Raw genomic sequence first — 25,329 nt, 5'->3', positions numbered from 1 at the left:
TATTACATAGGCTCACCTAACTAAAAAAAAATTAAAGCCAGAATGTATTTTAGCATATATTTTCCATAAATTGTGATTCATTTTTACCTGTTTTCTCTGTAGTCATATTTCAAATACCACACCATATTTTATTTTAGAGCTAACACCTGTAGTATTTCATCATTCTTATCTGAATAAAAATTGACATTTCTACAAAAAAACCCCTCACCTGCCAATTACTTGGTGGGAAAGAAACACCTTTTAGACGTTCTTCTAAACAGTTTGTGGTTGGGATGGAAAGCTGCCACTGAAGGCAACACAAGGTAGATCTATATATACTTAAGAAAGGTAAGTAACTAACTTTGTTACTTAGAAGTAGGATAAGGTTGAGGAATACAGAACTAAAGGAAAACAGAAATGCTTATACTAAAGTAAAAGAAACCTTGTATTTTTCAGGTGCAAGACAAATGCAATTTAACGTGTCTGTCCAATACAGATAAAAGTATTGGGTAATTTCTCAGAACTGTAACACAGTTGGCGTAACACAGTTGTATTAATTCTGTAAAAAGCTTGCAAAAGTAATAGTTGATGAGTTGCATTAGCTCAAATCAATCAGTTCTTTCTTTGTGAGTTAAATTCTAAATGATTTTCCCTTAGCAAGTACAAAATTAAAATGCCATTATTCTTAGCATGTTGTTGCATAGCTTTGCAAAAATTTTATTAGGTATGTCCAATTGCAATGTATTACTTTTGTTGACCAAATTATGACAACTCAGTGGTTGAACACATAATTTCTTTACAGTATCAATAAAACTACACAACTTAACTCAGATTTGATTAATGCACAAGTAGAGGCCATTTTCATTATAACAGTTAATGGAAAGTTATAAGCATCCTTTGGGTTTACATACAGCCATAGAAAATATAAAGGACAATTGGTTACACCTAACAGTTTTGTTTAAAAATGTTCCCAATGGCCAAGGCAGAAATCTTTGCTGGAGTGGCAAAATGTCCCAAGTGACTAGAATGCATAAGTAAGCAATGGCTGTTTGTAGCTGGTCATAACAAAACTTTGAATGTGTAAATTTCTCAACTTTTCTCAGTACAGTTTCAACATATCTTTTATTGTGGCCACTGCTGACTATTCAATATTTTGTTGGGGATAAAATAATATAAAACGGCAACAAATCTTTGGTTTTGTCTAATTTGCATTTTTGACAAATCCAACAATCTTGTAACTTTTTAGATTGCAGTACTTGAAAAGGAATCCAATATCACTACTGTACAGAACATTTAAAACAGGAAACTTACAGGAAAATGGAAAACTACATTCTTTGTTCCTGTTGCAATTCAAATTTCTTCTTCTCAAGGAATATTTATAACTAGTGCTACTGGATTTGCTCTGATAAGTTAGACAATTATTAGAAATCCCTTTATTAATTTTAAATCTGAATAATTTAAACCTATAGGCCAGTGATTTTATTGGACTTGAGCAAAGTTTAAATGTCCAATTCACAAAATAATTTATGAGGATCACCATATGTACAGATTCAAGTGCCTTAGATGTCTATAAAAATGATATTCCTTTGAAAGAAATTCTCAGAACCAGGTAGCACTTGCAATACAATACAAATAAGAAGAAAATGCTTTGTTAAACAGGCAGGCAAGCTAATCTACACAAGTGAAAAATACCAATTACCTATCAATCATATACTAGAAGTTTCACCTACCTGAAACTGATTTATATTCAATAAGTACTATCCTCTGGAACCTTTAGGTTAAAAACATCAGAATTTTTTTTTTGATGAACTAATATAAAATAACACAATTTTCTAAAACACATCATACTATTTTTGTAAAATATTTTGTAGTCATACTTATTGTACAATGCGTTTTGGCAGCTCTGTAGTTTAATATTAATGTTAACTGGTTCTTTATTCTTTATGCTTCAATGGCTGAAGTGTAGCATTGTACATAAAGTTATAATTATAGTTTTACTGTCATGAATGCAAAAACTTTATTAGAATCTGAATAATTCAATAAAACCCCATGCTAGGTTTCATTGCAATATTTTAATTATTTCTATTGTTTGTAAGCCACCCAGAGTTGCTTTCGGACCAGATGGGCAGCACATAAATCCAATAAATAAATATTTTTAAAGGGTTTGTGATTTCTTGAATTATGTGTTTGTATATATATTTATTTCAACATTAATAAAATTTATGACAACTGAAATTATAGGATGGATATGTAAATAAGTATTGCATCCTAGTTTTAGTTGAGAAACTTTGAAAACCATCATCCCTCATAACTGACATCTTGCTTTGGTTGAAGATATTTTCACTAATGTGCAGTGCATGTCATAAGCTCCTTGACAAAACATAGTAAAGAATACACTAGCACTGACTATATGTCATATTTCTGTGCACAAAAAGTACAGATAATAATGCAAATAATACACAGAAATAATGTAACTGATGGGATGAGACTAATTTAAGATCTTTAGGCAGATATGGTTATAATATTTAAAGTCCTTGAACTTTATTATTGGGGTGGAGTTTGTGTCTTGCACCTTGACTGTAAACATGACAAGCAAAAACAAGTAAGATTAAAAGTTATTTAAGTTTTAAATGACCAAAAATTTGATTTTGGCTTGTCACATATTTCTGCAAGTACTAAAAAAACCCTATATTTTTCACCTAAGATGTAAATTCAGTACCATCTCCCATTTAAGTCTGACCTCTTCACTAACACTTGGAAGTATAACTAGTCTTACCAACATCAAGAAGAGGGAACTAATTGTTAACACTACTTGTCTTAACAAAGCTACTCTAATAAATAAGACCTCCCAAATATGTATCACCATTGTTATTTCTTTTAGGCCTTTTGTCACTATCTTGCCCATTGGGAGACCAGGTATTTTCCAGTGATGATGACCTTGGCCACCAACTTCACAATGCTGATCTACACATTATACACAGCTCAAAATACCTCTCATAATTTACCAGTTCTATTTGTTAATCCCAAAGAACTGTCAAAACTGATATAGAAGAAAAAACCTCTCCTTCAATTATCCAGTGGAACAGCTTACCCCCAGAAATCATGGGTGCTCCATCACTGGAGATTTTAAGAAGAGGCTAGACAGTCACTTGTCTGAGATGGTATAGGTTCTCCTGCTTGAGCAGGGGGCTGGACTAGAAGACCTCCAAGGTCCCTTCCAGATTCTATTCTATTCTATTCTACATACCAATTAAATTAGAGCAGGGGTGTCAAACTTAATTTCATTGAGGGCCGCATCAGCATTGCGGTTGCCCTCAGGGGGCCAGGTGGGTATGGCCTGGGTGGGCGTGGCCTATTGGGTGGGCGTGGCTGGAGTGCGTATGGCCTACTGGGTGGGCATGGCCAGCTCTACATCATTGGCATCAAGGGTGCCTATGGGGGCCTGGGCAGGAGTGGGACAGATCTGGGGGGTCTCTGGCAAAAGGAGGGTCTCTGGGCCAGGGCCAAGGCAGTGGGGGCCATTCCCTCACTGTTTCCAGGATGGCTTCACGAGCCGCATGAAACCACTTCGTGGGCCGGATCCGGCCCCCGGGCCTTGTGTTTGACATGTCTGGATTAGAGGGTTGTTTCTTAATGAAATAAGAAAAAACTTTTTTCAGCTTTGACGCAATACATATATTCTTTAGACAGAATCACTTATGAAGCAAACACTGTTTCTAGAAGTATTTCTGCATAATTTTTCCTATCTATGTTATAGTTTAGAACGGGTCCCCAACCCCCAGTTCGTGCACCAGTACTGGGCCGCAGCATGCCAGCAACCAGTTCGCACAAACAAGGAAAGCCCAATCCACAGGATGCAGGCAGCACACAAAACCACTCCCCCTCCAGTCTGCGGAAAAACCTCTCTCCACGTAACTGGTCCCTAGTGCCCAAAAGGTTGGGGACCTCTGGTTTAGAGCGCCAATTTGGTGTAATGGTTAAGGTACACGTCTAGAAACCAGGAGACTATGAGTTCCAGATCCCCATTAAGCGTGAAAGCCACTTGATTGACTTTGCACCAATCATTCTCACTGAGCTCAACCCACCTTTCAGAGTTGCTGTTGTAGAAAAATAGGAAGCAGGAGCAATAAGTACGTGGCTTGAACTATATATAAAAAGTTGAGATAAAAATCTAATAAGAATTCTGTTGTTTTAATGTGTGCATTATTATATAATGAATTGAGTGCCTTACTGTTTAACTGCATATATCACTCCCCTCCCCTCATTATGGCTTTGTAATAATTACAATTGAAGGACTGCCTTAAAATGGTATCTAAAAAGAATTTACAAAATATATTTTCTAAAATGTTTGTAATGATCCAATACTGGGCATGCATTTTAAATCTATTTATGGATAATTGTGTCTGAAGTACCCGAATCCCTACCCCAATAAAAAAACCAGAGACTAATTGCCAGATTTGGATAACATTCCAAAAATAATTTCAATACAGGCAACTCATATTGAAATTTCTGATGTAATAATTGAAACATACAAAGAAACCTTCAACCAGGTCAAAGATAACAAGTGGTGGCTTAATTTCATAACTATTTGGGTTCACATATTAGATTACAGGTAGTCCTTGACTTACGACAATATGGACCAGAACATTTATTAAATGGTACACTCATTAAGTGAAGCATCATACAATCACACTCAATTTTACAACCTTTTTTTTTGCTGCATTCATTTGCTGCAAATCACCATGGTAATTAAGCAAGCCATTATGTGACCATAACTTGCAACTTTCCCTGCTGGCTTTCCCACTGATTTTGCTCGTCACAAAATCACAAATAGCTAACAAGTGACCGCAGGAAATGGCAGCATTTAAGAATGCAACATTTGCCAGGCGCCCAGTCACTTGACTGTGGGGACAGTGTGACAGTTAAGTTGCAAGAGCTGGTCATGTCACTTTTTTTCAGTGTCATCGTAACTTTGAGCAGTTGCTAAAAAATGGTTGTTGAGTCAAGGGCTATCTGTATATCAGAGATAGATAAACTTTATTAAGCAAACAACAGCTGGGTTCATAAAGACCAAGTCAAAATGATTATTATATTACCTAGTTTGGGTAATGAAACGTCTGCAAGAAAACCACCAAGCTCAGAGACTACTAAGGACCCTTCCAGTCAAAATCAAAGCACATTAGAAACCAGTCAGCACCTCATGTTTAGAATATATTTAATATGTAGTGAAAGTTAGATTATATTCTAGGTTTCACCAATAGTTTCCAAAACATGACCTAAAAGAAGAGAATCAACTATTGCCAGCTATTTAAAATTGTTTTCTCTCCTTTATGCATCAGTAGTATTACCTGTTTTCTCCTTAAATCCTACATTTGTTATGAAATCTTGGTTCTAAATAAAACTTTCTGTAACTACACATTTAACAGATTGATCATGTCTGTTCCCCACTGGAATGTAATCCATAATCACTTTGGAATAATTCATTTTTCCTTGTTATTTAGTAAATCATAATGTAAACCATGGGGTAACATTATACATTTTTGTTCTATACCAACAAGAATATTTTTAAGTAGAACTATTTTGAAAATCAAAATTTACAAAATTGTAATAGACCCATATTCATGTGATGCAGCTAATTAATTTTTTTATCTGTTTAAACCATATTTTAATATACTTTGTTTTCTGCAATTCTTCATGATACAAGTAACAGGATCAGACACATAATATCCATCTGTGCTTGTCAACTGACAGAACAATTAACCAGTGGAACAACCTGCCTCCAGAAGTTATGAATGCTCCAACAGTGCAAGTTTTTAATAAGAGACCAGACAACCATTTGTCTGAAATAGTATAGGGCATGGGGGTCAAACTCGCCACATCATGTGACGTGTCACGACTTTTTTGCATTGCTGGAGCTGGGGTGGGTGCGGCCTCCGTATGATGCAACTGGCCCATGGGCCGGCAGTTTGACACCCCTGGCATAGGGTTTCCTGCCTGAGCAGGGGGTTGGACTAGAAGACCTTCAAGATCCCTTCCAACTCTGTTATTCTAATTCCTAGCTTGCCAAGAGATGCAGTTGAAATCCTAACCCAGTGCCTGGAAGAAGTGCAGGTCTGGATGGGGAGGAACAGATTAAGGGTCAGTCCTGGCAAGTTCTGACCATGGACTATGTCTATTTCCCGCCATTCCCATCTGAAAGTATTCTTTGTTGACTCTCAAATCAGGCTGCATTTCCCTACATGAGACTTGTATGCAAATCTGGGGATCCTCTTGAACTCTTAGCTTCTGCTTATTGAGCAAGTGGAAGCTGTGCCCAAAAGGTCCTTTGAACAGGTATATCTAATATACACCAGCTATAACTTTCCTGGACCAGGAGACCCTTTAGAGTCATCTGTACCCATATTACCTCATGATTGGATTAAGGTAGCATGCTTTACACGGGGATGCCCTTAAAGACCATTCAGAGGCTATAGCTAGTTTAGAATGCACGGGGAAGACATTGATGGGGACATCATGGTATGTACATTTGACCGAACTACTTTGCAAGCTGCACTGGTTGGCAATTGGCTTCCATGTTTGTTCAATTCAAGGTGCTAATTAAGACCTGCGAAGCACTTCATGTTATTGGGCTTATCTATCTGAGACTGTTTGTCTTCAAGTTCTCGTTGCCTGTCTGATTTGATCCAACAGGCTAAGTGAACTTTGGATCCTGTTGATTAAAGAATGTCATTCTGAAGGAAAGCATACTCTATTGCACTATGAAATAATCTCTCCCTCTGCCCCCTCCCCAGAGATCTGGGTGGGTCTCATTGTTATATCATTCAGATAACTGAAGACCTGGCTGTTCTCCCAGGCATACAGGATAGGGTAATTGTGGCACCCTTTTTGTCTTATTATGTTTTGATTTCTTGGTTTGGTTTCTGTTTTTCTGGTCAGCTGTATTTTTATATACTGGTTTGTGATTGGAAGAAAGAGTGGTTTGGAAGTTGGGCGGCCTAGCAAGTAAATTTCCTCCCATTAGCTAATTTACAATAATACTTTTGAAATACATTGGAAAGTTGCCTCCTCTTTATGTAAATTCATTCAATCTTACTATTTTCAACAAGGCTTACTCTTAATTACTACTAACAATTTCAAAGCAAGTAATCTATTTCTGTAAGGGATCATTGCAACTATCAAAATTATCATATTTCCAGTTCCGAAAGTATCAGTTTTATAAGTTTAATCATTATTATCCTTTGTATACTGATATGTGGTATGTCTCACTTCTATGAGGGTTTGATCTTCTGATGCCCTCTGTTCTTACGTACAGGATATTCTGTCCTTCAATCCAGAAAGTTCCATGAAGTTAATCAAATTAATTTTTTCCAATAAAAATAAACAGAAAAAAAACAATTCAATTCAATTAGATCTATAATGGATCCCAGCACAAGAGGAACGTAGCTCTGGAAGGCGGATTCTTCTATTTCCAGCAAGTTTAATTTTTATTTACAATATCCCCATATCATTTCCAAGATTCAAAGAAATTGTTTCTCAAAAATTACTAATGAAGAAAAGGATAAGAAGGTCTACTCCCCATTGCCAGCTTACACAAATTTCCAGGACACTTTTAACCTTACTGAACCTTTAACACAGGTACCAAAGTCCCCTTTATCTTGCATTATGCAGGAAAAAAACTTTCTGTGGCTGATATCAGGCATTATTATGCCATTAAGATGCAGTCTTTGTTAATCATAACTGGACAGTCTTGTCCATATGTGAAGGAAAGCTCTGGTTACTCTCCTAATAAACCAGAAGCATATGTTAGAGTTTACATTTTGGATGAATCATACTAGTGTATAATTTTTAATGTATTAAAAACTATTGAAACGATGAGATGAGATATCCAACACCATTCGGAAAGCAATATTAAAGAACTTGTATACAAGAATCTCTCACTATTGCAATATTTTCTAGAATATGCAGAAGAACACTAATAATCCCATCGCTAATACTATGAGAAAGTCATATAATTATTAAAGAAGAAACTGAGCACTTTAATTGCATTTCACACCATGAAAAGCAATGCCGAGATGTAATTTTAAGTATCAAGTAAGTCATACACTATTTTCTTAACTAATTGTTCAATTAAAATATCTAGCTGGAGCCAAAGATACCACTCCACTCACAGCAGAAACTGCAGCTCATGTACGTTTTATGAGTTGTTGAAGTCTTTTTCTTCATGGAGAGGAACTTTTTTGATTCAACCTCTCAATTTTATTGTTCAGTGAGCTGGACCCCATGTACTGAAAAGAAACAATGAGGCAATTTCTGAATGATTCCTTTGTCTCCTGAAAATCTGTCTTTGGAGACATGGGAACTTACCAGAGACCATGCTCAAGGTGTAGCAAAACAGGAAATCAATGAAACTGTCTCTCGATTCCCTTTCTCCCATAAATAAATGGGGCTTTATTTCTGGAACATCTAATCTGGATTCAACTGAGATTTTTTGCTTCACAGAAAACACTCCCTCCCCCATAATTAACGATTTTCAAAATAAAAAGAAATTTTCATTTCCTAGTCATATCACCAACCAAAAATCTGTATTTTTATTGGCCTTTGCTATTGAAATACACCAAACAATCAAAAATAGATAGCTCAAATCTTCAGAAAGACAGTTTTATTAACAAGAGGCTTAGTACGTTTAACAGTGTATTACAATCAATCATGTCATTTTTTTCAGGAGTGCACCATCTCAGTTCCTGTCAAAGCAATTTCAAATCCATGAATTACAATAGTAGTAATACAGCCACCTCTTCATTGCAACACCTTCACACAGTGTTTCAAAGAATTACTGAACTGCAAAAATCCTCCCCTGATGTAGCATTCAATAGGCTTTTGCATCCATCTTACACACTGGGTGAATAGAACAGTCGCCACTTGCATTTCTATATCAAAACAGGCTGTGCACTTCAAATGTTCCATCATACACAACTCAAAAGACACTGTTTAACTAGGAACATAATAGCTTTTAAGTTGTTTAAAATACAATGATTTTCAAAGGGTTTTTCAAACAACTTATTTCAATCTTTCTATTTTTAAACTCTAATCATGAATAGTCCAAATTTCTACTTTGATTTTTCTATATAATGGTATCTTTTCTTTCTAAGAAAATCCTACTAAAAAAAACAACACTACATAGAGATTGAAAGTGAAAATATAAGCCATTGTAAAGACTGTAAGAACTCAAATGTACTGGGATATGTTTGCAAAGCTTTAATGTCTTAAGTGATCCATAGTAATTATTCACAAGAGTTCAAGAAGTAATAGTAACACAGATGATTACTAACATTAACACTTCGCATCAGTCCCTTATGTTCATGTATTAAACCAAGAGATTTTATAAGAATGTGATTCAAAAAGATACACAACATACAGTATACAAAAACCAAATGATAAGCATCCTATTCCAACTGTAACATACAATCCTAACAAAACCATCTAATTAAACAATTTTTTCCAAGTTATGGCATTGCATGGCACCTTCACGTATTCATTTTAATCATACAGTGAATAAAAATGCAGAACGACAACAAGGGTACCTGCACTTGTGGCAAATATCTTACGGTATATTGTATATAATCAGTTGCAATAAAAACTAAAATTATTCCACAAAAAAGCTGGAATTTTACGGATTGTTCTCTTCATATATAGGAAAACCACCTCTCTCTGTAATTTCACTGTTCATACACCAAGAATCTTTGAAAACAAGCACAAAAACAATCTGTGTATACTTTGACTTTATTCAGTTGCAAAGTAAGACTTTAAAAACAGAAAAATCTTTGACCTGTGTAGACAAAGAAATTCAGTCAGCTTTTAACCAACTCTAGGAATATCTAGTTTCTATTTTACAATGGCTTCAACAGCACCCACTAAGAGATCACTATCTTCATCATGACAATTTTCTTCCAACTTTCCTAGCTTTCAAGAAACCAATCTGGACTCCATGATGAATATTTCATGGTCAATTGAGCATTAAAAAACTTTTCTATTGATGAGAATCTTTCTCCATGTATCTGTACTGGCAGAACTGCACATCCACTCTGGTGCATATTTTCTCTTGCAGCAATTGTTCTGTAAACAGTTAAACCAGTGTTCTCATTTTTATCAAAACAAATCTGTAATTTAAACAAATTATGGTTTCTATCTGGAGCTACTATAAAACAGTCTGAATGCGTAAATCACAGCACTAATATCTAGTCTACAAGGATGTTATACTCCAACTAACCTAGAACAAGTTTGACTTTTCGTGAGCCTATTGGTCTGTCATTCAGATCAACAACAGCTGCCATTGCTTCATCACGAGATTCAAATGCAACCATTGCTTCACCGGTAGGCATGCCTTTCTCATTGTATTTTAAACACACTGAACCTGGGATTACTTGATAACCATAGAAAAAATCCAAAATTTCATCCACTGATACAGTAAAGGGCATATTTTGAACTTTAATGACAGTAGGCCCGGGCTTACCAGAGCCAGCTCCAAACCCAGGTGGCCCAGTAATATGCATGTTTCCAGGTCCAGGTCCAAACCCTGGAGGTCCACTTATATGTCCTAGCCCACTACTAAGACCTGGAGGTCCACTACCAAAATTAGGAGGACCAGTTAAATTACCAGGACCATTCCCAAAATTTTGAGGACCTCCTCCAAAACTAGAGGGCCCTGTTAAATTACTAGGCCCACCTCCAAAACCTTGGACATCAATACCTGTACCAGGCAGAACAGGCAAGCCACTGCTTCCAATAGCAGGCATTCCTGGTCTGGAGTCACCAAAACCACCTCCCCCTATTCCTGGTGGTGGAAGAGGAGGACCAAATACATTAGAACCACTGAAATTGCCAGGAAAATGAAAAGGAGGACCACTCTTTGCATCTTTTGAACCACTTATGAAAGAATGTTCATCCCCACCAGCATTCTGTACTCCTGGCATTGCTGTACTCCCTTGCAATGGCATTTTCAACATTTTTTTCCCTTGAGAGGGAGGATTTCTCTCAATTTCTCTCATTTCTTCAAGAGAAATCACTCTCAGCACAACATCCCTCCCATTCAGTTTCTTTCGATGTAGGCGCTCTGACTTACGAGCATCTTCTTCAGTTTTGAATTGGACCAGTGCTTGTCCTAATCCTTGTCCATTAGTATCAACAAGTATCTGTATAGAAGTTTCTTCTATGGCCAGCCCCTCAAGAAACTGAAGAATTTCCATTTTGGTAATATTGTAGGGGATATTAGATATGTGTGCACAGAGTTTAGATGGGCTCGTCTCTCCTTCTGCATTTATCATAATTTCTCTCTGATCATAGTTGAAATTCTGTAGTCTTTTCCGAATCATATCTATTTTTTCTAACATAGCTTTTTTAGTTATGGGATGAACTTGAATGAAACGATTTCCTATGTACTGCTTATGATGACACAAAGCTGCTTTGTAGTCAGTTTCATTTCTGAATTCAACAAAACCTTCACCAAGTGCTTTCCCATTGGGTCCATAAGCTATGTAAATACTGTCTTCCACAATATCTAGTTTTTTAAAGAAATCAATTACATGTTTGTTCTCAGATTCAAAGGGAAGACCTTTCAAATAAACGCAGAAGCCTTGATCATGAGGAGATCTGGATCTTGATCTTTTCTGTCCATTAGGAGATTTGGACATAGAGAGTGTTTGAGGAGGATGGTTTTGTCCAGAAGGAGCCATAGTTTGCTTGAATGTTATATGACCTCCTGCAGAAACCCACTGTCTCTCTGTTGCTGGACTAACTTCAACGTAACGCTGAATCATCAGCATCCTGTTTCTTTTCAAGGCTTCAAATGTATCTTGAGGAGAGCAAAACTTAACTAGTCCATTTCCATTATTGCGTCCCACATGATCTTTCAGAATATGTACTGCATCCACACGGAGTCCATGGAAAAAATCTTTGACATCAGACTCTGTTGCTGAAAATGGCATTCCATGAACACTGACATACAAATCGTCTGGATTGATAGGAAGAGATTTCACGCTACTTTGAGAATTGATCTGAATAGCATTTATAGGATTCATAAACATTGGATTCAAGTTACTGCTTAAATTCATTGCTGTTCCAGACCCATTCATTCCAGCAGGCAAAGGAGCAACAGGTGGGGGATTCATAGGAGGCATTCCTGATAAAGGAGGCAGAGATGTCATAGGTGGGACAGGAGGCACAGGAGGTATTGGGGGGACAGGAGGCACAGGAGGCAATGTAGGAACAGGAGGTGGAACAGGTATGGGAGGAATAGAAGGCATTGGGGGCAATGATGGCAAAGCTGGAATAGGAGGTATAGGTGGAGGTGGAACTGTGTTCATTGGCGATGCAGTACTAGATATAGTAGAGCTAAAAGTGGGACTTCCAAAAGTAACACCCATATTGGGAGGTGCAGTTCCCATACTAGCTGTGGAAAATGTTGGTATGTTTTTGTTGCTTTCGTGAACTGAAGTAGCTGTAGTTACTACACTAGGAGAAGGGCTGTTAAAATTAGATACTGTAGTAGAAAGAGTCACCCTACTACTTATTCCAGAACTAGGTGGTGGAACAGATCTGCTAGCATTTGCTGGCGGTATATCTAGATTTGCTGTTTCAAAACGCCTACGACTGAGTTCAATCATGTTTTGCATTTCAGTTTTACTGCTTAGCAACAGGGTGACTTTGGACCCTTTAATGGTACCACCTGTGCGCATCATACCAAGCCTTGCATCTTCATCAGTGGCAAAGACGATGAAAGCCTCACCCAGCTCACCCCCTACAATATGCACGCCCCCATCAGGAATGGTCAATCCAGAGAAGAAGTGACGAATGTCCATAGTCCCCGCCACAATTGGGAGACCTTGTAAACGGATGACCACAGCCATGCTGCGCTGAAATACACACACCTGCAGATGAGAAAAGCAACGACTAGGTCAGACTATTCATGACACCACATGTTTAACCTAGAAATTATTACTTTTTAATGTTCCTGAAGGTCTTGAATGAGAATTCTATTTTCTACATCTATTTACATGGTACTTTCTACAAAGACTAATGTAAAAGCAAGATCGTAACAAGTCTTTCAAGTAAACTGCAACATGAAGTGCCAAAGCTGTTAGCATGAATCCAGTCAAGAACTGGCACGGGGGGGGGGGGAGAAAAACCCTCCAAGAGAGCATCAAATCAGAACTTTACACAATCCAATCCACAAATTGCATTTGAAGCAGGCTGGAAAAATTATAATCAAAGCTTAATATTTCAAGCCCAAACTATAACAAATAACTCTTTAAAGATAAGTGGGCATTGAAATCACAATTCTAGATAACCGATCACTTTGCATCTTTGCATCCTGCTCACGGCCGCTCTTCATCCCTTGGAAAAGTTTCCTATTCTCTCTTACAGTAATTTCTTTGTGTAAGCTAGAGGATCTGACACTGTATTTGGAGAAAAAACTCTAGAATTCCTAGCCACTATAGAACCTTCTCTTTTTTAGGAATAGGCTACAAACCAGCAGTTCACTCTTATTTCTCAGTCTCTATAAAACCAATGTTAGATCTTTCTACTACTGACAGTATTAAATTATAGCCATCAACATCTCTGATTCAACTAAGTAGCAATAATACAAATATTTCTATAATAAAAGGTCTGGAATATCTATGAATGGATACACTATCAAGAATTACTATTTAACATATGATTTAACATAAAAATCTTCCAAACATTTAAAAAAATGCTGGGATTCCAAGAATCTGCTCTATTAGTATTTTCATTATTTCAAAAATCCCATTTTTTAAAAGTGTTTTCATGAAAGGGATTGCCTTTTGCTCTATCCATCTGCCTGCCTGGTTACTTAATTAAGCAGAAAGGGATCTTTTGAAAGTCCACCTCCAAAACTGTCAAAACGTTTACCCATCCAATACACAGGAGAGAATTCTCTACTACATAGTTCCCTAGCTATAGAATACATTGTCCAAGGTGGTTTGTTCAGGCCACATTACCGCAGAATTTAAGAACAGTGTGAAAACCCATCTTTCATCAAGCTTTTATTTGACTGAGTTTTGATTTTAAATTTGCCTTGTTTTTAATTATTTTGTTTTATAATTTGCATTTCTAATGTACTTTTAATTGCTGCAATTTGCCTTGGATTTTACATAAGACAGAAAACTGAGACAAAAAAAATAAAACTAAAGTCTCCTTATGGTTGCAGAGAACATTTTTTTAACTGAAACCACCAAAAAACTAATAGTTCTAAGAATGAAAGCTCAACCAATGCCTTAGAATTTATAAAACATAAAATAATACAGGAAATTAATAAAAGGTCATGCTGCTAGAATCTTCAAAAGAAATTTAGTTTAGTTCTCTTTTAAAACAAGTGTATGCATTTGTATCTCTCTATATATTAAAACTAATGATGTAACAAAGCCATCCATTCATCAATACAGGTAATCCTCGACTTACAACAGTTCATTTAGCGACAGTTCAATTACAATGTACTAAAAAAATGACATTTTCATTTTTCACACAACCATTGCAGCATCCCTATGGTCACATAATCAAAATTCAGATGCTTGGCAACTGACTTATATTTATGACAGTTGCAATGTTCCAGGGTCATGTGATCATCTTTTGCGACCTTCTGACAAGCAAAGTCAATGGAGAAGCCAGATTCACATAATAAACATGTAACTAACTTAACAACTACAATGGTTCACTTAACAACTGTGGCATGAAAGTTCGTAAAATGGGGCAAAACGCACTTAACAAATATCTCACTTAGCAAAAGAAATTTTGGGCTCAATTGGGGTCATAAGTTGAGGACTACCTGTATATGATGCACTGAGAAGACACTGAAATTGGGAGTGGTAGGGCTATGATGATCTACAAATTCTGCAGAACATGTAGACACACAATCATTGGCAACATCGTAAATTCCGCTATTAAAAGATTTAATACTCCCATACCTGAAAAATGTATAATAATTAAATAAACTTAATGACAAGACAAAACTGGAAAGGCAATTTTTTGTCACCTTATACAACATAATTGGGGTTCCTTGTATTATGGACAAAAGGTTGTGCCAAATCAGATGAACTATGCCAGAAGCATTCTTTATTTGGGTGTATTGTACTGTATTCACAACATAAGCTACATCGTATCTGAACCTTACTATGGTTTTCTTCAGGCTACATCAGTGATGGCAAAGCTTTTAGAGACTGAGTGCCCAAACTGCAACCCAAAACCCACTTATGTATCACCAGGTGCTGGGTGGGCGTGGCCCATTGGGTGGGTGTGCCCCATTGGGTGGGCGTAGCTGCAGTGGTAACGGCAGACTGGGTGGGACTAAAAAGTTCAATCAATCAATTCCAACTTTGCAAGATCTTTTTTTTCCCACGAGAAGTTGAAATTGATTGATTAAACCTTTTTTTTTGCCCACGGCGGCAGAGGCCTAAAACGAAAAGGTTTTATAAAACCAAGCGGAAGGACTAGGACTGGGGCAATGGTGCGCGTGCCCACAGAGAAGGCTCTGCGTGCCACCTGTGCCGCACGTGCCATAGGTTTGCCACCATGGGGCTAGATCATCAAACCATAGACCCATGTCAGCATATCTGCCTTTTCTAAAAGTTAGTCAGATGCCTGGTGAATGGGTGTGCTACTATCACTGAATGCAGCTCCCAGTTAGTTTCTATGATTAAGTATTTAATTCAATTCTCAAGTACCTCCCATTTTCTTTAACCCTAACCAAAATGCCAACTGATACTCTAACAACTTCTGCAGAGGCAAGCCTGCATCTTCTGAATTTTTAAAACAATAGGTATGTGTAACAGTAGTTTTTCATATTTCTGTCAAATTGAAATTGGCAACAGCTCTGGATTTGGTAGCATGCTTTCCTACATGAAAGCTATATGATTATAAAGAGTGACACCAGATGATGCTCACATGGCCACTAACCAGAATGTCAAGCATGTCATATCTACCCAGACTGATAAATTATTTTTGTATTCTGCTTTTACTATTTTTACAAATAACTAGGAAAATGAGCTAGAATGGTGAATGGTGAAGCATATGCTAAACAGAGATACTCCTACCATATATATTTCTTCATCTTTAGCAATGAAGGATATTCTTTGTGAAAACAAAGGGATGAAGAATTAGCAATCTCTTACTTCATACTTGATGATTTAAAACAGGGGTGTCAAACTGCCGGCCCACCAGCCAGACGTGTCATCCGAAGCCACGCCCACCCCACTGCCGGCAATGGCAAAACTGTCCCGATATGTTGCGTGACGTTGCGAGTTTGACATGTCTGATTTAAAACTTGACTAGAGTATGAACACCTATTGTTTTCAAAAATCAGGAATTACTGGTTCCCCTCTGTAAAAACTGTCAAGAGAGGCAGCTTGGGAGGAAGATGATTGGCAAACTATAGCTAATGCCATGTCATAAGTGCACTATGGGTAATTTTTTTACTTAAAGCTAATGCCAAACCCTACAAATATATTCTAAACCATTTTTTCACCTAATCATTTGATATTTGCTTATTTCCGAAATCATCCAGTATAAAAATATGTATAAAGATTTTGTAATAATTTTTCCTGCTAGCAAATTCTTTATATGTATTAAAATCACTATTAAAGAAAGCAAATAAAATCTTCCAAATGCCATAACAGATATTAGTAAAAAATGCATTTCCAAGTTTGCAATGGGAGAAATACTGTATCCAAAAAATATAAGTTACTCAAATGGAAGACAGTTCAAAATCCACACAAACTAGTTAATTATAATATTATATTAATTATAAATTATAATTATTATAATTTAAGGCAAATATGTATAATAAACAAATGAGTTTAAAATTGAGTTCCTATGTAATATGCCTAATGCTTTAAAAGTTAAAAACACTAGAAGTCCAATTTTCAATATTAAATGTATTTAATATCAAAAGTGAACATTTAATAGGACATTAGAAAATTACCTATAGTAACATTGATCATTGATCAAACAGGAATAAACGAGAGGTATTTAAATGCTTAGACAGATATGTCTTTGAACCATACATTCAATGTATAACCTACCATGAATAAATTTGTAAGTTAAGTGGTAAAACCAAGTGGTCTACTCAGTCTTTTAGGTGATATAATTGCCTTAGCCTTTTCTTGTGTTTTTAAAGACTTAAGGGGTTTATTTTGCATTAACAATCCAATAAATATTCATATCCTACTGATGCTTTTATTCAGTTTTTAAGAGCTATACTGATTATTAAACAAATTACAGGTTTGACGACCTAGCCAAAGCTATTTGCCTTTCTCTGTGTTCATCACCTTAGGTCAAATATAAGGAAAGTCACAACAGCAGGCCAACTATTGTAAAAATATATAAAATATATGTAAGAACTCTACAATACATCTCCAAATACAGGTTTTGGCTGAAGATAAGCTGGAGATTTCTCAAGACTTGAAGAATACTGCTTTGATCCATATAAGTACATCATACTTATGTCCTTTGATGTAACACATAAGTTACTCTACATTTCCAATTACTAAGCAAAATGCAATTATCATCTAAGAAAGCAATTATTAAGAGTTATATCCAAAACTTTCTCTGCAACCATAAACAATTTTGAGACCAATGCAGATAGCTGCATCTTTGTAATCAAATAATTCGGTAAAATAAATTTGCTCAAAATTCAGGTAGTTCACGACTTACAACCATTTAGTGACCAAAGTTACAAAGACACTGAAAAAAATAACTTATGACCAGTTTTCACACTTACAACCATTGCCGCATCTCCATGGTCACATGACCAAAATTCACTCTCTTGGTAACTGGCATATATTTATGACAGCTGCATTATCCCAGGATCATGGGATCAACTACTGTGACCTTCTGACAAGCAAACTCAATGGGGAAGCCAGATTCACTTAACAACCACATTACTAAACTAAGTGTAGTGATTCATTCACCATGGCATGAAAGTTTGTAAAATGGGGCAAAACAACCATCTTGCTTAGGAAAGGAAATTTTTGGTCAGTTGTGGTTGTACGTTGAAGACTACCTGTACTAATAGACATTAGGCACCTTCATCTATACTTCAAAATTAATACTGGATAGATATGAGACACATATATAGCTTTAAAAAAATTCACACAACTGTCTTCATAATGATAGTTAAAAATTTTACATCAACTTCAGTCTTTTACTAGTTTTAATATCTTCACTATGCTATTGGCATGCAGTAATATTTTATATTTTGATATCTACTCTACCTTTCAGATAGAGCAAAATAAAAATAAAGGGAACTATGATAAACCAACTTTATAAAGCTCTAATATCTAAAACCACTGGTTTTTTGTCATCGGGTGCCTATTTAGAACAATTTAAAATGTAAAGAAATAAAAAAAATTCTTCTGAAATACAAAGCATAATGACTGTACATAAACAGCCTCTTCATACTGAAAGTTCAACCAGCACATTCAAGCAGCATATTGCATTCTCCAGAGAAACAGCCTGTCCATATATTCAATAAATGTTCTAAAAATCTGTTACTTTAAAGTAAATAAATATAAATATTAAATTGGGACGTCAAGGAGAAAAAATCTGTACTGTTTTGGTGATTGAAATGTTTAAAATCAATGCATATATTCAAAATCACCGCAAAATAATCTTTAATAGTCAAATTGTGCTCATTATAAATATATTTTGAGAGCATCTTACCTGCAAGGTGAGACTTTTTTTTCCTTAACAAGTAGTAGAAGCCAAGTCAATCCTGTGGGCAACCAATTAAAACCAACTTTTAGACTGCAATAAAGAATAAATGGAGGCAAGAATCAATGCAAGCAACATACAGCTAGAGTTAACAGTCCATTCTGAACTGTGCATTAAAGAAACCTTGGGGGCAAAACCATGATAAAGTACTCCCAACATACAGCAAACCACAAGTTTGAGTATGCCCAAATTAAAACTTCTGTTTATCCCTCACACTAGTTCACAATAACTGCAATTAGTATATATTTTATATCAAAGTAGAAACATAAACATGAAAATAAACTAAAAACCATAACATACTGTATTCTCTCAAACTTGTATTCTCATTAGATATATAATTTGCCAATACTGGTTTCAAAAAGATGATTATTTTCCCCTATCAAGAAAAACTAGAAGTAATTTCTCATCCGGTTATATAAGAAAAACGTCTGTAAACATACGGTAATAACCACTGAGATCCTGCCACAGTTGCAGAAATCATATTAAATCCTCAATACCATGCATCAACCTTCTCTTCACATATTTTTCTATAAAACTATCACTGACCAATTCAAAGTTACAAAAAATAATATACCGGTAATCCAATACAAATTAGAAACAGGACAATTCCATTCTCAATGGAGTAGACCAAAATATTATTCCACAATCAAAAAAGTATCAAACATTCAGCAAGTTGTCCATTTTGGCAGTTTAGGAATACCTCCTTTACTACAAGATCTGTAATCTGGCACTCATTAACTACAAAATCTAAAATATCCTATGTAAAGAAAGAAAACTAAACAAACAATGGAATAAAAATGTCACGAATGCCTCAGCAAGTAATGATGTGAACCAAGGGTATTTAAGCATTACAGAGTGGAACTTTTTAGTGACCTGTATTCCAGTAATTTATCAAGAGTTTAAAACTGGCATAATATAATCACATGATTAATAATTTCCAACAAATTCAAATTAAAGCCTCAAATATTAGCAAGGAAAAAAACACATCTCCAACTCTAGAAAACTGAACAGAATATTCACTGGCTTTCTAACAAGGATGTAAAATATTTGTGTTGGTTCATGAAAGAATATATTGGCACAAATTGTACTTTTGTTCACTTGAAACAAAAATCTGGCGAACTTTTTGCACATAATTTCATTTTCATATAACATTCAGAAGTTGTCCATAAGACATGTTAGAAGCTGCAGTTTACTTGTTGATATTTCTACTAAAAAGTTTATACTATTTTGTATAAACTTCATGCGTGACTACATATTAAAACCATCAGAATGTGTGGCATGCATGTGTGTGTGTAGAAAAATTAGTATGCTGAAACTTTCTGCAGTCTGTGTCTGATCTTCATTATTCCAATGCTGGTAACTGGGCTAATTATTTTCACAAATCTCACTTCCAACATCTGCACTTGGAATTTTGAAAGCACACATCAAAGTCCTATGGAACTAAGATACTTGTGAAAGTATGACAAAGTAAAATATTCTTAATTACAAAACAGCTTCTCAACATTTTCTTGGATCCTTCGGTTAGACACTATAATTGCTTACCCAACATCTGGGAAGAGAACAGGACAAGAAAACAAAAATAAATTAATTCACACAGCTGAAAAGTCAGTATTAAAGACAAATGACAGCCAAGCTTTCCAATTCAAGTTAACCGAACTCAAAATACCAAATCTTATTTCTAAAAACGTTTATAAAGCTATTTTATCCATTTGTACTTCAACACATTTAAATTTCTGTGACTTTTTAAAGTATCTAGTGAATTCACATCAATTATTGCTTCTGCTTAAGATTTGGGTTTTTTGCATTTATACCATTCTCCAACATGAAAAATAAGTCAACATAATGAAGTATCCAATACAGCTCTATATTATCAAGATTTCAGAACATATGACTAAATTCTATATATAATTACTTTGCCCCTCATCTCTCCAGAACAAATTGATTTATCTCTTTTTCAAGTTTTTTTTAAAAAAATATCCACGCTGAACATATACACCAAGCCTTACGAAAAAAAATTCCTTTAAATCACTTTAACCAATACTGACATTTAGTTTTACATCCAGGAAGGACCAGTTTCAGATTTCGCATTTACGTAATGAAAAAAATGCAGTCAATGCATACCTTAAGACCATTCACGATTTAAAAAAAACAAAAACAAATACACACCAATACCGGAACTTGTACGAAATGACACTCATTATCAGTCCGAAAAGATCAAAAAAATAGCAAGAGCGTTTTTAGATTAAGCCAAATATCACTACGAATATGCGCAAGAGAGCAATTTTATTCAACTCCAACCCAGAAAGAAGCAGACGTATTGTAGTAGCTGTGATCGTTGCAGCGTTTTCCGCAGCCAAGGCCATCTTGGCTTAAAATCCAACAGCCTCACTTCGCTTCCCTCTCTTTTAACGAGGGGGGTTTGCACTTTTCCTTGGCTGGGCCACATCAAATTAGGCCCGAGGAGGCCCTGGAGAAGCCTGGCTTCACGCAGCCAATTTACGGTAACAGCACTAATACTCACCTACCCCAAAAGAAACGGGGTTACAAAACGACGAGGCCCATAGGCAAATCTTCACTGCCCAGAGCCAGCTCAGCCATTCATAGAAACAACACAAACCTGCGCGCCAAGACTAATATACCATGGGGACGTTACACATCCTCCGAACAAATCGAACCGAGAACCCCACATTATGGATCTAAAGAAGGCAAACGAGTCTCTGAAATTTCCCTCAGGCCTAATTCCCGCCCCCTCCGAGCCGCCGCCTTTGTGCAGCCGCAGTGAAAGACAGCCATGTTTCGCTTGCAGCCGGGATGGGCAAGCCCGGTCTCCCTCCCGCTCCTCAGCGAGGCAGGAAAGTTCCATGTTCTTACCGAGGAGCCTGTACGGGGGAAAAAAGGGTTAGAGTGAAACCAACTCGCCGCCGAGCTCGGCGCCAGCCACCGAGCAGCGCCACAAAATGGCTGCCCGACCGCACCGCCTTCCTGCCCGTCCCCTGTCGGGAGACAGAGAGGGAAGGAGGGTCTATAATGGGCGGCGCCCCAGGCAAAGCAAGGTGATGCGATGAGACTTTTCGGGAGAATTAAAGGCACCGAGGCGTCGCGCTAAGAGCGCCTCCTCAAAAACACTGTTTTCTGCTGGAGTGGTGCAAAGCTGCTAAGTGCTCTAAATAAAAATTAACATTTCCTTTGCGCCGAGCGCTTCGGTTACTAACCTTCTTCAAGAAAGGCACGAAAGCACCATTTTGCACAGTACCGGTAATTATTCTGTGAACATTAGAACCAAGAGGGCATAAAATACAACACTTAACAGGTACCGAGATGTCTTATCCCAGCCATATCGACCCCCCTTTTATACATAGACACATTCAGCTTTCACGCTGAAGCATGACTCGTTGCATCACGGCCGATTGAATGAGCCGCAATTGCAGGTGCTTTCTTAAGAATGATTTTGTGACTGAGTGCCCCGTCCATTTTCAGTTCTGAAACCCCCGTCCAATCTCTCAGCCCAGTAACCGGGTGCCATCTTTTTTAGCTTTTTGGATCAGCCAACCAAGCTTGGTTCGGTGCTGCCTCCTGCTGCCTTCAGATCGCCTTCTGGATTTGTGAATTTTATGGATCCAGTGGTATTCCCCTAATGCAGGGGTAGGCAACCTCGGCTCTTTTATGACTCATGGACTTCAACTCCCAGAATTCCTGAGTCAGCATAGCTGACTCAGGAATTCTGGGAGTTGAAGTCCATGAGTCATAAAAGAGCCGAGGTTGCCTACCCCTGCCCTAATGGCTTGTTCATTTGGATATAAACCCCATTTACATGATAACAGTAATATATAATTACACCACATCATACACAAATAAATGTTATTTTCTAATAAGATGGGTATTAGACTGTGAACAGTTAGGTAATTTTTGCATTCCGTGTCAGTGTATTAATTTTATTTTTTAATAATCCCAGGTAGCTCACATTAATTGGAACAATCCTTATTTACTTAAATCCTTTTTTTTTAATTCCAAAAATCCTTTGGGGTTTTACTTTTGGATTTATTGATTTTTTTTGGTCTGATACATATATGGTTGAACTAGTTGTTAATATTGCTTTTTGATGCAATTCCACCAGTTAGCTAGGGCTAAATCTTTGGGCTTTATTGCAACCGTATTTATGCTGAGTCCACAAATTCTAAGGATTAAAATATAAAAAAGTTAAAACTTGCAAAACTAATGATATTTGAGAAGCTCCAGGACAGTACACATTTTTTAAATAGACATTTCCAGATTTTAGAAACCATGGAATTAATGGAATTAAAATAAATAAATAAATAAATATATACATTCATTCACATGGCCTTCTACCTTAAAATCTTAAAGTTGTTGGAAAGATGGTAAGTCTATAATTACAGAAAGCTTGTAATGAAACAGATTTGAATTTTTCAATCACGAGTCAGGCTGTGGCTCAGTGGTTAAAGACACTGAGCTTGTCAGATGGAAAACTGACAGCCCTTTGAGATCCCAGTACTGCAGAAGGGGGTGAGCTGGTTATTTAACCCACCTCCTGTCAACCTAGCAGTTCAAAGTATGCAAATGCAAGTAGATAAATAGGTACCACTTCAGTGGGAAGGTAACAGTGTTCTGTGTGCCTTGGTGTATAGTCATGCTGTCACATGACCATGGAAATATCCAGACAACGTTGGCTTCCTTGGCTAAGGAGATCAGCACTGCCCCTTAGAGTCAGACATGACTGGACAGGGGAACCCTTACCTTTACATTAGTTGCTGTTATGGATGACCTGGAATAAGGTCTGGAATAAGGGAGAGGCTGACTATCCTGATCTTGCTGGATCTGTCAACTGTCTTCAATGCCATCAAATGTGTTAACTGGGCTGGAGATGGAATGTGCTGTGCCCCACTGGAAATCCTTTCTGAAGAGCTGATTTCTGTGCTAATCATCAAACCCTTGGTACATAGCTATACCCTGCTAGCATGTCAACCCTTTGAGGTAGAGACCAGACTACAAAATCAAAGTTATGAATACTAATACTACTTATTATGGAGTTATAGTAACAGAATCTTTCAAGTTTGAAAGTGTCTTCACCCTCTCTGCCTTTAACTATAGCAGAACTAGGTAGAGTCAAGTCAGATGTTTCCTCAAATTACATTTCTGTTTGGCCTCAGATTTATTTTATTGTTGTCTTGGTTGTAGTTCTTTGTTCCTCAAAATTATTCTCACATCCTATTACATCTGGCCAAGCAGCAGATGGGGATTAAGATATAACTCAGCGCCTGGAGGTAGTTATATTACTGGGACTATAATCTTGTTTATATGTGTTATACTGTACAACACAAGATGTAAGACATTATACACTTCTAAACTAAAGAAAACTAGATCTTCATGTAATGTACCCAAAATACAATTTGACACTTGAGTGAGAATTTGGGGTTTTGTTTTTTTTATCCATTTGTTTATTTTCTTGGCTATCCTATTTTCACAAGTTTCCAACACCAAAATTCAAAAACAGCAATACTTTCTATCCTGCTTCTTCAAAGCCAAGATGTCTCTTCCATAGAGCATCACAAGGAAAGTACTCCCTGCAGTGCTAATTTTTGTAGATATAGGTATGTCATAACATCTGAACATTTTTTTTCCAAGGCTCTCATATCCTATGTATTAATACAAGGCGTATTTGTTATATGCTGCTTCCCTTTACTGATAATCCTAAAAGGAAGAAATTGTCAACACTTGGGTATCTTTGTCTTCATTTAATCTTAGATCCATTTTTCTCTGTGCTTCCTAACTCATTACACCTTACAAATGATTTGCATTTTTACATATGAGAGTAGTTTAATCAATACAGTGCTGGTTATTTACATTGTTCTGTCAATTTTAAATGTGCATCTTCTAATCAATCCTGTCCTCAATATGTATTCAGCATGCAGACTGAATTAATGAGACTGTTTTGTCATTATGGAGCCAGTCTGTTTTGCTATATTTCATCCAGACTGTGGCTTCCTATTCTGGATATAGATTTCACAAGAGGACAATGATCTATTTTGGAATTCTCATTTTCGTAAGGATGATCTATAGCTTGAAATGGTCAGTACAATCAAAGGCATTCTTTTTTCTCTACTCTTTGGTTTTCTCAATTGTCTAGCATGCATCTGCATAATGTATCTTGTCCCTCAACATTTGTCCCTGAACATTTGGCATCTCTACCATGTAGTCCTCTAATCTGCATTGGGTAATTCCATCGTTTTCCTAGGATGTGAAATTAAGAATATTTTATAAGTTTGAATACTTTATTAAATATTTCTTTGGTATTGGTATGTAGATTGACTTCTTCAATCTGTGGGTCACTGTCATTCTCCAGATTTGGTATATAATTTGGTTGGAATCTTTTTCTGATTCTTCTCTTTCTTGTCATATTTCTACAGACTCCATCAAATTCTGTGGTCTTTTAAATTTATGAATAGTATATTAATCTAATTTCATATCCTAACACCAAAGGTTCTTGTATATAAGCAATATCTTCTAAGATTTTTTTTAGATATTGATTTCTCTACTGTACAAAATTCTTTATTT

The 25,329-nt window shown here is 36.5% G+C and overlaps 2 protein-coding genes across 8 annotated transcripts in view; both read right to left on the bottom strand.

Annotated features, from left to right (window-relative positions):
* CPNE1 (copine 1) overlaps nucleotides 1-21,748 on the bottom strand; it is a 73,559-nt gene extending 51,811 nt beyond the window's left edge. The window contains exons 1-2 of one of the 5 annotated variants that reach the window (XM_083359562.1): nucleotides 21,631-21,748; nucleotides 18,709-18,792 (exon numbers count right to left, since the gene is read on the bottom strand). Coding sequence is in view for 1 of the 5 variants with exons in the window: in XM_083359561.1 (XP_083215687.1) it covers nucleotides 11,099-11,104 (6 nt within the window). In the remaining 4 variants the exon portion in view is untranslated. Of the gene's footprint in view, nucleotides 1-11,098; nucleotides 11,148-12,760; nucleotides 12,859-18,708; nucleotides 18,793-21,630 lie in introns of those variants that run through there. The other 4 variants (XM_083359564.1, XM_083359563.1, XM_083359566.1 and 1 more) reach the window with 4 other exon arrangements.
* Nucleotides 8,580-21,752, bottom strand: RBM12 (RNA binding motif protein 12). Of its 3 annotated transcripts, none has more exons than XM_083359558.1 (3): nucleotides 21,631-21,752; nucleotides 18,709-18,792; nucleotides 8,580-12,902 (listed from the first exon to the last, which is right to left on the bottom strand). In XM_083359558.1, the coding sequence occupies exon 3, from the start codon at nucleotides 12,879-12,881 to the stop codon at nucleotides 10,242-10,244; it is 2,640 nt and encodes an 879-aa protein (XP_083215684.1). In that variant the 5' UTR covers nucleotides 12,882-12,902; nucleotides 18,709-18,792; nucleotides 21,631-21,752; the 3' UTR covers nucleotides 8,580-10,241. The 3 variants fall into 3 exon arrangements, with proteins under 3 accessions (XP_083215684.1, XP_083215685.1, XP_083215686.1); XM_083359559.1 differs by having other exon boundaries at nucleotides 18,709-18,760; nucleotides 21,631-21,751; XM_083359560.1 differs by lacking the exon at nucleotides 21,631-21,752 and adding an exon at nucleotides 20,302-20,428.
* Nucleotides 21,753-25,329: the final 3,577 nt, after the last annotated feature.

The sequence above is a fragment of the Vipera ursinii genome (genome assembly GCF_947247035.1).
Source record: "Vipera ursinii genome assembly, chromosome: 3".
Taxonomy (NCBI): Eukaryota; Metazoa; Chordata; class Lepidosauria; order Squamata; family Viperidae; genus Vipera; species Vipera ursinii.
Note: the sequence above shows the minus strand (reverse complement) of the source record. Positions and strands in the feature narration are given on the sequence as shown.

Excerpts from the sequence above, each read along its gene's own strand:
- RBM12 (XM_083359558.1), bottom strand. The coding sequence starts at position 12,881 with ATGGCTGTGGTCATCCGTTTACAAGGTCTCCCAATTGTGGCGGGGACT.